Source organism: Urocitellus parryii, chromosome 7, assembly GCF_045843805.1.
Source record: "Urocitellus parryii isolate mUroPar1 chromosome 7, mUroPar1.hap1, whole genome shotgun sequence".
NCBI classification, from domain to species: Eukaryota; Metazoa; Chordata; class Mammalia; order Rodentia; family Sciuridae; genus Urocitellus; species Urocitellus parryii.
Genome location: NC_135537.1, coordinates 41,365,897 through 41,380,704, shown reverse-complemented (window position 1 = coordinate 41,380,704; position 14,808 = coordinate 41,365,897). Strand labels below are relative to the sequence as shown.

At 40.2% G+C, this 14,808-nt stretch overlaps 1 protein-coding gene across 4 annotated transcripts; it reads left to right on the top strand.

The window, feature by feature from the left end:
* Nucleotides 1-2,041: 2,041 nt before the first annotated feature.
* Nucleotides 2,042-11,736, top strand: Pdp1 (pyruvate dehydrogenase phosphatase catalytic subunit 1). 4 transcript variants are annotated; one of them, XM_026381355.2, is made up of 3 exons: nt 2,042-6,221; nt 6,462-6,496; nt 10,022-11,736. In XM_026381355.2, exons 1-3 carry the CDS (start codon nt 6,145-6,147, stop codon nt 11,677-11,679), a joined length of 1,770 nt encoding a protein of 589 aa, XP_026237140.1. In that variant the 5' UTR covers nt 2,042-6,144; the 3' UTR covers nt 11,680-11,736. The 4 variants fall into 4 exon arrangements, with proteins under 4 accessions (XP_026237140.1, XP_026237209.1, XP_026237272.1 ...); XM_026381424.2 differs by lacking the exon at nt 6,462-6,496 and having other exon boundaries at nt 2,048-6,221; XM_026381487.2 differs by lacking the exon at nt 6,462-6,496 and having other exon boundaries at nt 2,050-5,625.
* Nucleotides 11,737-14,808: the final 3,072 nt, after the last annotated feature.

Below are 14,808 nucleotides of genomic sequence, written 5' to 3'. Positions count from 1 at the left end.
CTGAGACAACACACTTAGACCAAGGAGTGCTATACAGAAATCACCCATGACTAGATGGTTCTTACTACATGATATGCCATGGGTTTATACTGGTGTATAAGAGAGACATGGCCCCTGCACCTGAGTAGCTTATGTTTTAGAAGTTAAAAAAGAAAGATAGCCTTTAAGAAGTTTGCAAATAAGTTACTAGTTTTAAAGTTATCACTTAGAAACTCCTGATGAAGTCTACAGACTGGCAGGGTCTGCTTCACAGACATCCATGACTTAGCACCTATTATAAATCCATCCCATGTTTCAGTTCCCCTGAAGTTCTTTCTCCACTTTATACCTTCTGTATTTTGGGGGAATCTATCTATAAAATTACACTGAGTGAAAAATCTTGCCAGATTGTTTAATGACCAGACAATAATACCAATTCCCTCTTTAACCCTTCCCCCTCTTGCTCATGCATGTCTCCTTAGTATCTTAAAATACTTCACTGCTGGGCATGGAGGTGTATGCTTGTAATACCAGCAATTTGAAAGAATGAGGAACAATTGCAAGTTTAAGGCCAATCTCAGCATAAAATAAAATATAAATATAAAAAAAAAGGACTGGGGATGTAGCTCAGTGGTAGAACGCTCCTGGGTTCAATCTCCAGCATCCAAAACAAAACAAAAAACCTCATTGACAGGAATCTTTTGAGGTATCCATGGTCTCTGATTAACAATTTTATAACTTTATTATGGTGTGAAAGTGATACACATTCAGTTGAAATTATACTTCAAGTTTTGAATTTTAATCTTTTCCTAGATTAGAGATATGTTGTATGATACTCTCTTGAAGCTGAGAAGTGACAGTGAGCCACAGCTCCTAGTCAGCCACATTGTCACTACAGGAAATGACTGACACTCTGCAGTGTGTTGTGTTGGCAGGCTACGATATTCAGTAGGTTAGATGTATTCAATGCATTTTCAACTTCTGACGGGTTTATTGGGGGCATACTACTTTTGAAAATAAATGCAGATTTGTGCCAATCTCAGGCCCACAGACGTACAGTCCTCTTGCTATAAACCGTTGAGCCTCTATAAGAAACCTCAGTTGCCTACTTTTCTATTCTTTGTCACATTCAATGAATTGCAGAGAAATGTTCTGCCTGATAGCCAGGAGACTTCTTCTGTCCCTAATATATATAATATATATATATATATATATATATATTATATATATATATATATATATATATATATATATATTTTGTGGTGTGTGTGGGGGTGTACTGGGGATTGAATCCAAGTGCACTTTACCACTGAGCTACATCCCCAGTCCTTATTTTTTGAGATATGTTCTCCTAAATTCCTCCAGCTGGCCTTGAATTTGTGATCTTCCTGCCTCAACATCCCAAATCGCTGGGCTTAAAGGTGTGCAGCACACCAAGCCCAGCTTATCCCTAATTTTACAAGAAAATGAAGCTTTATATACTTATTTTTCCTATTGTTCATTCTATTGACTCTTGAAATTTGATGAAAATCGAGTCCTTTTCAAATACAGAATGAGGCAAATGTTAAAGCTCCTAGAACAGCCTCTGAAGATGAGCCACCCATACATTTTGTTTCCTTAGTGTAGGTAACTTGTCAATTTCACTGCATAGCTCCAAGTAAGTTAATTACAAAGAAGGAACTCAACATTGATATGGTAAGAAGGCAGATATCCATTGTTTAGCTATTGGGTAATTATTTCCTAGTTCCTAGCAAAGACCTGTAAGGGAAATAGGAGATAGAGTGTGGTGAACCAGTCTCTCTTCCTTCTGGTTGCTGATTTTGGCAAAGGCCACAATAAGTCAGCAACTAACAGGCCCACATGCAGATCTATTTTAAGCTTCCTGGCTGGCACCACTGAGGCTATTGGACCATCTCCATGTTGTCAAAGCTAACCTCCAATACCCCCACCCCCAAGGGTCTTTTCATCTGCCCACAAGAACACCAGGCCAATCTGGTCAAGCATTTGCTCATTTCTAAGTTTATTGTAGGTCAACAAAATAACTAAATTTTAAGAGTCACATTCAAAAACTTTAACATTTTTAGTATCATAGAAAGTATTTGTGTAGACAAAACAGGCATTTTTGCATAGTGCTTTCTTTGTACCAGGCTATTTTTGAAGCCCCTTCCTCTCTCCTTGCCAGTCCCTTCTCTACAACAATCTTGGGTTGTTTTTGTGCTACTTTTCAACAACTTCAAACACTAAAGGATCAACAGGTTGTTCTAGTGGTTAAAACAATCTCTGAGGTCAAAGTACCAAACCCAAAGGCCTGAGCCCTGGCCCTGGCTCTGACAAGACAGACATGTGACAACAAACAACCCTTTTTAAGTAAGCCCATTAGATGGCCAAATGGAGCTCCATCTAGAAATAGGCCAAGGTCAGGCCAGAGATGAATCAAGACTGCTCTAGTGTACCAGCAGTTGTCACCTCTGTAGAAGGACTGGCACTTTATAATGTGCATGTTAGTGCATCATAGAACTTTGCAACTTGAGAACAGAACTTATACCTCTATATAAGATTGTTTCAGACCTATCATTTTGGGAGATTTTATTCTGACTCCAGAAATATCTTGGCATTCAATCCTGATGATAAATTCTTTATATTTAGTGGGGGCAAATATTAGGGTTTTTTTCCTGGTATTGGGGATTGAACCCATGGACTTGTGCATGCTAAGCAAGTGCTCGACCAATGAACTACATTCCAGCCCTTATAAAATATTATTTTGAGTCAGGGTCTTATTAAATTGCCCAAGGTGGCCTTAACTTCAGTCCTTTTGACTTAGCCTCTGCAGTAGCTGTGATTACAGGCATGTGACACCATGTCCCACCAAATGCCAGTTTTTTTAAGTGTGGGTATTATCTTCAGAAATAGTCATGCAGAACTAGTAATAAGATGGGAAAATTAATACTATTCTGGTATAAAACCAAAGAGCTGTCTATAGTAAAACAAGTTGGGAGTGTCCTGTGCAGATCTGAAAACTATTTGAACAGGGGATTTTAAAAGTGCTCTGAAAAATGACAATGTCAGTATGGAATAAGGGTATATGCAACTAAGGTCACAACTTTGAAGAGGTCATTTGCTATGGATGCATAAATTCTGGAGACTCACAATCATTGGTTTATAGATATCAGAGAAGTCTATTATAAATATTTCTGGGTCCACAGGCAGAAACTCTTAGCTTCAATGACTTGATCTCCATACTTAAAAAGCAGAGACTAAAGGTAGTAGCACTCATCATATAAATTAAATTGACAGACTAAGGGTCTAAGACTCAATATCTTAATAACAATACCATCTCACCATAAAATCTATTGCATTTGAGGATCTGGGTCTCTTGCTTTCCTGGTGCCTTAATCTATAACACTGACTTGAAACATCTTTAATAATAACAGCGAATGCTTATATAGCACTTGCCATCTTTCTTAGCAAGTTATACAGAGCAACTCAATACAGCCTGGTGAATTATTTCTACTTTTATTCTTAAGATTCCTGATAGCAATAAGGCACAACAGAGGTTGCCCCAGACCATAAAGTAAGGTGGCAAAGGGGGACTGGAATTCAGATAGTCTCACCAGATATGTTTATAATTACAATGCTACACCATCCTATGCTGCCTCTATGAGACAAGAGAAAACCAGATTCACAAATGAGATTCTTAACAGAAAAATGAAGGAAAATTTATGGGAAGCTCATCTGAAAAGCAAAAAAGGAGAGGAAGTGAGGCAGATGGACCTATGTAAACTAGGATGAAGGCCAGAAGATCAAGATCAGCCACAAGAGTTCCCTGGGACTTGTCAAAAAAGACTCTAATTTATTTAGAGAATAGAGGAGGAAGTTTGAAAGACCCAGGTGTTAACACCAACTATTTTGGGGCCAGGTGGGTGGGACAAGCCTATATTCCCAGACACTAGGGAGGCTGAGGCAGGAGGATTACATGATTAAAACCAGCTTCAGCAATTTAGTGAGGCCCTGAGCAATTTAGAGACCTTGTCTCAAATTTTATTTTGTCTCAAAATAAAAAATAAAAAAAGGCTGTGGCTCAGTAGTTGAAAGCCCTTGGGTTCAATCCTTAGCACCAAAAAACCAAACAAACAACAACCAATCAACCAGCTAAACAAACAAAAACCACCTAGTTTGGGTATAGTTTTTCCTTTATTACATAAAAATCCAGTAATTCAGGAATAAAAGAATCCACAGTAATGGTAACATGATAGTTTTTATATCCAGTCCAAATCACTTCATAAACTTTATTGGCTTGTCAGCAGTTATACATAATAAATCAAGGTCAACTCATTGTCTTAACACTAGGCAGGATAAGTGCAATAATCTCTCCGATATCCCAAAGGAAGCTTTTAGAAGCCATTTTCCTGTAAAGATGGGATCTGTGTGGATAGAGCTAAGTGAGGAAGCTTTTAGAAGCTACTTTGCCATAAGGAGTGGGTATGGGTGAGTGGAGGTAAATGAAGGGCCGGCCCTCAATGTCTTCAGTTTGGCCATATTCAGAGCCAACGCCTAACCTCCTCTCACAGGTGCTGAAACTGTCTTATGTTGGGAAAATGGATCTCACCATTGGTAATGACTCAAAGGATCTTCTGACTCTCAAGTTCAGTTCTCTTCACAACTTTTGCAGACTACAGTCTATCCCTTTTCCTTGTAACCAGTCAGGGCAAACGAAGCAATACTGATTTCACAGTCCTTCAAGGAAGGTGACCACACACCTATTGGACGAGGAAAATAATTCTTTCATCTAAATTTCTCCTGTTCTTTAACTAGCTTCCTCTGCCTGGGATCTGAGGGGCATCTAGGAAAACAATATCCGAATTAATGGTCCTAAAATCTACAACTCTATTCTGAATGAATGATAGCAAGAGCTGCACTCAAGACTACGTCGCAGGTTGGGGTGAACTTCAAACGGTTTAGTCTGGAGTTGGGCCGGGAGTTGCTCCTGCAGTCTAGGCTGGGAAACCTGCACATACCGGCGATGTGAGTCGCGGGGGGCGGCGCGGCGATCAGGCCGGCCTTACGCACGACGCGGCCAGCGCCGAGGTACCAGATTCGCGGAAGCCCTCCTGGCGGGACAGCAGCCCGTGCCCCGAACCCCACGCGCGCAAATGATGCTTGGGCCCGCCCAGGAGACAACTCCTTCCTGGGCCAGCCTCCCACAATCACCACCACACAGCCCAGCGTACAGCGGACCCTCGTACAACTCAGTCCCGCCTTCCATCAGCTATAAGGCGAGATCACGTGAGCAGGTCCGGGCAACCAATGGGCGGCCCTCGCCGAATGGAAGGGATTGTCTGACCCCCGTGACGTCACAAAGCTAGCGGGTAATGCGCTCCTCTTCCGCCCCCGCCCTCAAGGCTACTGCCCGCTCTCCGCCTCCCCGCCCACTCTCCACTGCGCAGCCAATAGGGAGGCGGGATGCGCTCCGGCCGGAACGTGAGGGCGGGGCAGGGTGGTGGCCCGGCGGGGCAGGGGCGCGGAGTGGGCCGGCCGGGGGCGAGGTGCCGCGCTCCAGGGAGCTGAGCGGGTTGCGTGAGAGAGCACCTAGTGGTGCCTTCGCCGCCTCCTCGCAGGGGAAAAACTGCTAGTCTTCTGCTGTGCCCGGTTCGTATTCTTTGCTCCCCGCCCCGACCGGAATCCTCCTCCACGGTCCAAAGTTGTGAGGGGGGCGTCGGGGTTGGGGTGCGCGGCGCTCGTGTGGAGTGACGGCCGCGGGCGTGCGGAGGGCGGGCCGGTGGCGGCCGGGGCGGGGGCGGACGGAGCCCCAGAGCGCCAGGTGCACGCGGGTGCGTTGGGGCTGCAGGTCAGGCGTGGCGGTGCGGTTAGCTGCTGCGGGCGCTAGCCGGCCGCACTGGCCTCTAGTCCTCAGGGTTTCACGCACCGGCTGTCAGCACGAGGGCGCGGTGGGAACCCAGGAGAGAGTGAGCTCTGGAGAGGCTGTGGCGGGCGGGGCGTTCTTTGCCTAAGGGTCTCCCCTGACACACCCCGTGGGCCTCGTTGGCTCCGCAGGCAGCCGTCTCAGGGTGGCCCCTGGTAGTCTCTGCTAAAACAGGCGCCGCGTGGGCCGGGCGGGACAGGCAGCTGGAGGATGCCGCGCGCTGGTGGGCTCCGCGCCGGAACTGCATGGAGGGACCCAGGCGAGCCTCAGCTCGCGCCTGGGCCCCCACCGCCTTGGGCTGTGACTCTGCCTCTTTGGCAGGGTGGGTTTGTTTGTTTGGTTTCTTCCTTCTCTCCACCCCTTTCTCCCTCCTCTATCCTCTTTCCCCCTCCCAGCCCATTCACCGGGCTGAAGCAAGACCTCGCCCCTCCTCCGCTCCCGCCTCCCTGCTGCCGCCTCCTCTAATGAGCATCTCTGCCTTGCTTTCAATGGGCCGGTACTGCTGTCGCTGCTGCTGCTCGCGCGGGTTGTGGATGTTGTCGGCTCCGTGTTGTGATGACAGGAGAATGTGTGTGTGTCCCGGGCCCAGACGAATTGGTAGGTATTCACTTAACTACCTGCGTTGGGTACCCAAGGAAGGATGGTGACTGATTTTGTGTGTGGATGGTTTTAGGTGGGTTGGCATGGAATTAAGGCATCAGGAAAAAGGGACAAAGGCATCCTGGACCAGGATAGCTTTAATGCCTCAATAAGTGCGATTTTCAGGTAGGGACAAAGGAAACTCATCAAACAAGTGCTGGCAAGGTGCTTTATGTCTTCTGAAGGAAACAGGTTTCTTCATTCATTGAAGATACAGGAGCTACGAAATGGCTAGGCATTACCAGAAAATGCTAAAAAATCTCAAAGAGTTTTTATGCAGTGTATTTAATGCAACCAGATTACATAAACTGGGGTTCCGATTCATAATATTGACTTATCTTAGCATTTCTTTTTTCATTTGCCTCTGAAGGTTTGTAAGGCTAAAGAGCTCCAGTGAAGGTGCATAGCATTTTCTAATTATTTTGGTTTGTTGGTTTACTGATAATGTAGAATAATTTCATGGCACAGGCTCTGATGAACACATAGGTAAAAAATGGATGGGTCTTTTTCCTATTTGTGCCAGTGCATCTTTCCGTATTAGTCATTGGCAAAATCGGCCAAATCTTCCTCCGGCTGAGATGCTGCTTGTATCGTGGCTGAGTCTGGATCATGGGGAGGGAACTTTTCATTGAAATTGTGCTTAGGAATAACTTGGAAATTTGACACTGCTCTAGTTAACCAACAACTGGACCTTTTTGTACTTGTTGCCAAATCCAAGAGTCTTCTACTTGGTTAATTAAGCAAGTTTATCAGCAAAACTTTTGATTCCATAGGGGTTTTTGTTGTTAAGGTACAGACATTTTTAAAGATATTAAGGGGTTTTCAGTGCTTGCTTACTACTATTTATCAAAGCATTTGAATGACTATTGACTTCTAAAGGTATCTGGTCTGATAAAGAGAATATATCATTTCTACTGATATGATACAATACTAAATCACAGAGCAGGGTTTTTCTAAATCACACCTTCCCTAAGAATTTGCCTTTTAAAGGCATGTTAGGAGCTGGGGGCTCTGAATCTCAGCCTATATGCTAAGCCCCTGAATAACTGAAGATACATTTGAAAAAAATTCCCTCTCTGCTTTTTTGTCTTTAGTCTTGAATACTATTGCTTTGAAGGAAAAAAAATGTAATTGAGTAGATTGCTTGAATTTAAATATTATTCAAAGCACCTGCTGCATGAATCATGAGCTCTTTAACACAAGATTTCATTCATTGTGCAGTCAACTATAAAGGCAGAAAAAACTACCAAAACAAAAGAATTTAAGGAGAGTACAGATCTCCTGGACTTGTTAATCCTTGATTAGTGTGCCATCAAATCCTGTTAGGCATTTATTAACCTCCCACTCCCATCTTAAGTTTTAAAGAAAGAATAAATACAGACTTATACATTATGAGGAAATGGTTTCAATTAAGATTTCATGTGTTTTATATGTTTAATAATAGAAAAATCTTCATACACAGCATAAAATGATTTAATTTTTTTGCATGCAAATCTAAAAAAGTAATATAGTTTACATCTGGAAGCCAAAGTCATGTGGCCCAACATTTGAGCACCTCTCCTCATACTTAACCTTTGGATGACTTTCAGGTATTCATTTGAAGTGTTGTTAAGTGGTTAGGCCTGATAGATTCTTCTCGTTCTGGAATTTTTACCTTTCATTACTGCATTTCAGAATGCTTTTTTAGCTATGAATTCTCATTTCCCAAATTGTAGCCATACTTTCTTTTACCTGATCTTGTCTTTATTTTTGTAAACAAATCCCTTTTTAAATAGTGCAGTTAAAATAATTGTACTTTCTACCACTTGTGAAAGAGGTTCTATATGGCTGGCTTATTCAGTGCTTACTACAAAAGCAAATAAGAATTGGTGATTATTCAGTTTTTAGTTTTCTCTGTTTCCCCACTTACTATTTCTCAAATTACCTTTCAAAAAAGGTGCATAAAAAGATTTAAAATATAACTAACACTCTGTATGATAGCTATAAAATTTTTTTCCTCCTTGGGTTCGAACTTTGGAAAGAAAGGTTTATATTAAGACTTATGTGGTTTTAGTTTCCTATTCCTTTTTGTTCACTGCATTTGCTTCTATACTTAAGTATTTCTGAAATCTGTCTCTATATAGTTCAAATGAATACTTACTTTGAAGCAATATCTTAAGAATTCCGGGAAAGTATGTGTTGAGGAAAAAGAGAGATATTATCTAGAATAATGATACACATTCATTAAAATTTCCAGATAAATGCCAGCAAATCATTTTCAGGGCCATGTGATTTTTTAAAAAAAAATCATAATTATAATGCCATACCCTTATAATCTAAACCTTTAACTAGCTTTTCACTGTTCTTTGTTGCTTTTTTAGGGCAGATAAATACCTTTTTTTAAAAAAAAGTAAAAGAAAACATCTTTCTAGGGATGGGTTCTACTTTGGATCCATAGTAGATGATAACAATATTTCTGTAGCTTTCTTTTGTGACTACTAAAAAGGGAACAGTGTACACAAGAAAATTCTAAAACTTGAGGTTAAAATTTCTATGAAAATTTTAGAGTTACTAGAATGCTTACTTTTTTTTTTAATCACAAAGGGCACACAGCAAAATTCAGCAATGAATAAATAAAACCTGCATTAGATTTTAAAGATTCACATCAACAACCAAAAAGATATGAATCCTAGAAGAGGCCTTAGCATCTAGTCCCAGTATTTATTTAAATATAGGAGAGTGAGACCCATAGAAGTGAGCTGACTTTTCCAGGGTTATTTGATAAGTTGGTAGCAGACCTGTGTCCCTTAGCTTGCCAAGTTGGCACAGTGGTCTAGAGAAGTAGACATTGCAAGACCATCTACTGAAGTACAAGAAGAAAATATAGGAATTTCTATTTTTACTTCATTATGTAGAAAACTTTCTATATAGGTCGTAATGAACTTTATACTGATACAGTGATATGTGCATATAATTTACAAGTAGTGTATAAATATACATATGTTGGGGGAGCATCTTAACATTTTGGGGGTAATAACCATGTGTAATCAATGCCAGCAATTGACCACAAGTCTAGAAACAGATCGTCCTAAATGGAAGAAGTGTCTGAACAAAATGGGAGATTCAAAGCCTTTTTAGGATAGAGAGGAAGAAGGGTGATTGGCCAGGTAGATTGCTGCGGCATGTTATGTAACCTTCATCTCCTCAGCTTTCTCCAGCCAAATCTTGTACATTCTGCACAGTTTTTACTGCATAAAGAAATTCAGAGAAACAAGTGAAATCAAATACACCTCAGTCCTAGCTCCATGAATGTTTGGGAGTTTTAATTACCATAAAACACCCTGGAGAAATAGTACATGATATGTGAATAAAATATACTAACTCCTAGCACAGGGCTTAGCTTATAGATTCACTTACTAAATATTTTTTTTTGAAAGCAAAGCTAGATTAAATAATCTGAAATGTAACTCTCTTTGTGTACATCTGTCTTAATTTGCTGTCTAGGAATCCCAGTCAGAAGTTCCAGCCTGCCGCTGTTCTCTGATGCCATGCCAGCACCAACTCAACTGTTTTTTCCTCTCATCCGTAATTGTGAGCTGAGCAGAATCTATGGCACTGCATGTTACTGCCATCACAAACATCTCTGCTGTTCATCACCCTACATTTCTCAGAGTCGCTTGAGATACACACCCCATCCAGCATATGCTACCTTTTGTAGGCCCAAGGAGAACTGGTGGCAGTATACCCAAGGAAGGAGATATGCTTCCACACCACAGAAATTTTACCTTACACCTCCACAAGTCAACAGCATCCTTAAGGCCAATGAGTACAGTTTCAAAGTGCCAGAATTTGATGGCAAAAATGTCAGTTCCATCCTTGGATTTGACAGCAATCAACTACCTGCAAATGCACCCATTGAGGACCGGAGAAGTGCAGCAACCTGCTTGCAAACCAGAGGGATGCTTTTGGGGGTTTTCGACGGCCATGCAGGTTGTGCTTGTTCACAGGCAGTCAGTGAAAGACTCTTTTATTATATTGCTGTCTCCTTATTACCCCATGAGACTTTGCTAGAGATTGAAAATGCAGTAGAGAGTGGTCGGGCACTGCTACCCATCCTCCAGTGGCACAAGCATCCCAATGATTACTTCAGTAAGGAGGCATCCAAATTGTACTTCAACAGCTTGAGGACTTACTGGCAAGAGCTTATAGACCTCAACACTGGCGAGTCAACTGATATTGATGTTAAGGAGGCTTTAATTAATGCTTTCAAGAGACTCGATAATGACATCTCTTTGGAGGCTCAAGTTGGTGATCCTAATTCTTTCCTCAATTACTTGGTGCTTCGGGTGGCATTTTCTGGGGCCACTGCTTGTGTGGCCCATGTGGATGGTGTTGACCTTCACGTGGCCAATACCGGGGATAGCAGAGCGATGCTGGGTGTGCAGGAAGAGGATGGCTCATGGTCAGCAGTCACACTTTCTAATGATCACAATGCTCAGAATGAAAGAGAACTTGAGCGGCTGAAATTAGAACACCCAAAGAATGAGGCCAAGAGTGTGGTGAAACAAGATCGGCTGCTTGGCTTGCTGATGCCTTTTAGGGCTTTTGGAGATGTAAAGTTCAAATGGAGCATTGACCTTCAAAAGAGAGTGATAGAATCTGGCCCAGACCAGTTGAATGACAATGAATATACCAAATTTATCCCTCCTAATTATCACACACCTCCCTATCTCACTGCTGAGCCAGAGGTAACTTATCACCGATTAAGGCCACAGGATAAATTTCTGGTGTTGGCTACTGATGGGTTATGGGAGACTATGCATAGGCAGGATGTGGTTAGGATTGTGGGTGAGTACTTAACTGGTATGCATCACCAACAGCCAATAGCTGTTGGTGGCTACAAGGTGACTCTGGGACAGATGCATGGCCTTTTAACTGAAAGGAGAGCCAAGATGTCCTCTGTGTTTGAGGATCAGAATGCAGCAACCCATCTCATTCGCCATGCTGTGGGCAACAATGAGTTTGGGACTGTTGATCATGAGCGCCTCTCCAAAATGCTTAGTCTTCCAGAAGAGCTTGCACGGATGTACAGAGATGACATTACAATCATTGTAGTTCAGTTTAATTCTCATGTTGTAGGGGCATATCAAAATCAGGAATAGTCAGTGGATCTGGCAATTCTGAAATAAATATAAAGGGCAGATAGATTTTTTTTTTTTTTTAAAAAAAAGACATACTTACATAATGAACATTTCCAATGGGTCATTCTAAGCATTTACCCATTCGACAGTCTAGGTAGTCACGTGTTCCAAATTGACTTTGCAGCAGGGTGACAGGATCATGAGCATCTGGTTTGCCTAGCTCAGACCTCATAGCACCTGTGCTCGAGGCCAGTCAGTTTTTTAAAGTAGGTGTCTTGAGATATTGACTTCTTTTACCAATCTGAGAAAACTGGGATCATATGACAAATATGATCTTGCATAGACCCAAAGCAAGGATCTTGGGTGTATTCTCTTGGTAAAAGGGAAGAAATGTTACTGTTCATACCTGTAGATCCCTTTCTTCACTAAGATTCTAATGTACATGAGAACATTTATTTATTGCATGATTTTCTAGGTATATAATCTATGCATTATTCACATAAATTTATTTTAGCCTGAAGTAGTTTTCAGATCCAGTACTCTAAGCCATAAATGACCATGAACCAAGCAATCTGAATTTATAAATTTTTGTGATTATTATGACAGGAGTGCTTGTTAACGTGTAAAACTATACTCCCTTCCCTACCCCTGATTTCCTTAATGTAATTGAAATATTTTCTGTTTTGCCACACACTGGAAGATGATAAAGGTTTTCGGGTTTACATACTCTTGCATTGATTAAAAGTTTTTTAGTTTGTATTAATGAAAAGTTGTATTTAGTTTGAAATAAAGATATCTAGAATAAAGAGAAGAGACTGATATGTTCAATTATTATCATCTGCAGCCACCAGCACGTCATCCTTATATAATCCCCAAAGGTTTGGCATGCTTTAATGTGTGGTGGGTAGACTGCTGCCGGGAAATCATACTTCTTAGTAGCAATAAATAATTTTGGAATTTTAGGGATGACATATATAAAATAAGTTTAATTACCTATTTGGGTAGTAATGTTTAGTATAACCATCCGGTATTGAGATGGGAGAAAATTTTTGGTTTTCCCTACTTAGACATAGGTCAATTAAAATATTTGGTTTAAAATTGCTAAAGGCTTTAAACATACTGTAGCTTAAGATAGTGTTAAGATATATAAATGAGAAATTTTTAAAAGGTAACTATCATGCATGCCTGATGTCATAGAACACTTAGTAGCATTGAGTGTTGTTTGCAGCAGTCTCCATGATTATATGCAGTCCCTTCTAATACTGTATCAAAGTGAATTAAAATAAATATATTCAAATTGGCTTTTTGGGAGCTTATTTTATATGCATCAAATGACATTTTGTTCCTGTGTTTAATGGTGATCTGTGTACAGCTGTGCATATATTTCCATCACTTACTGTTAAAAAAAAGGCTATGGCTGTGTTTGAAATTCACATAGATTTTAATACAAAACATGATCAGCTTTCTGTTGTATAATTAGTTGGGTATTTAGGAGTCCTTTCAGAATTCTGTAGGATTGAACTAGATGTTCAAGGACTCTATCTCGCCTGTGGATAATAAATCAGTGTAATATTGGCTGCAAAATTTGTTCCAATTCAAAATAGACTCAGGAAGATTGTACCTCAGAACATTACATAACATTTGTTTTCTGAGGTGTTTTTCTGTTTTGTTTTAATCAGCTTGAACCTTTTTTCTTAGGCAATATTTTGGAGGGGAAAAGACTATACTATTTAGTTCTAAATGCCTCAACAGAGACAATTTCTTTTAATGAAATATATAGACCATGGTAGCAAAACCCATTTTTAGCTACTGTTTGAATTCCTTTTGAATACCACCACTGAAAAGTTCTATGCTATTATAACCTGAATAATATCTCATCTCTATATGGTACAGGTAAAATAAATTTGATTTCCTGTGGTCGTGATCAAGACAATAATTCTTATTACATAAGAAGCTTGGTCTATAGTCTGAAAGCTGGTCTACTTTGGAAATGAAAATACAGTATGGAGTTGATATTGTGGAAATGAAAATAATTGGGTGTTAAAAATCTGTGCTGTTGTAATTGGTTGTCACTATGATATGATGTCTAGAATTAAAGTCAGTAATGTAAACTTTCATGATATGTAGCCTGCCTTAAATTTATTTTAACTTTCTAACATGTATTTAATTTCTGTAATTATATTTAATCAGTGGCTCATATCTGTAGTATACCATTAACTAGTTTTAAAAAGTTTGGTATAGTACACAGTACTTGTTAGGAACACTGTTTTATGGAAGTGTATCTGTGCAAAGACACAAAACAATTTATATCTAATATAAAAATTGTCAGATAAATGCCCACAGTGAATTAAAGCTTCATATCTGCTTTCTGAATGGCCTTTGTTGGTTTTTAATCATTAAATGCTTTCTACGGGTGGTGGGTTATATTTAACTTCAGGATCCAGTAAGTAAATAATATTTTTTAGTTGGTATATAATTTACATTCAATAAAAATGGGAAGATTTAAAATTTATCCTATGAGATTTGGTAACCACCATCCCAATTTTCGGCAGGAAATTTCCTCATGCTCCTTTCCAGTTAACCCCTCCCAATGTAAGTATTGTTCTGACTTCTCTAACCATATATGAGTATTACCTTTCCTACAAATTAATATGAATGAATTAACGTAAATGAAATCGTATATACTTTTTTGTCCGACTTTTGCTCAATGTGAAATTCTTTTATGTTAAGTATATTTTATAACTAAGTAGCATTCCATTGTTCAAAATTATCACAGTTTATCCATTTAACTGTGTTATTAGTCCTCATCTTACCAACACTTTCAAACTGATTTTTAGGAAGACTGTTTTGTTAAGGTGTAGCTTTAATTTTGAAAATTGCAGATGAACTTTTTGTTCCTTTTTTCAGTACTAGGGACTGAAGAGGACTCTACCACTGATTACATCCCCAGTCCTTTTAATTTTTATTTTGGGATGGTTATATTAAATTTCCAAGGTCTCACCAAGTTGCTGAGACTGTCCTCAAACTTGTCATTTCCAGTCTCAGCCTCCCAAGTCTGTAGGATCACAGGCATGCACCACCATGCCCAGCTGCTAAACTTCAGATTCCTTAATTGTCGGACTGGATTTTTGTTTGTTTACTGTGGATTGA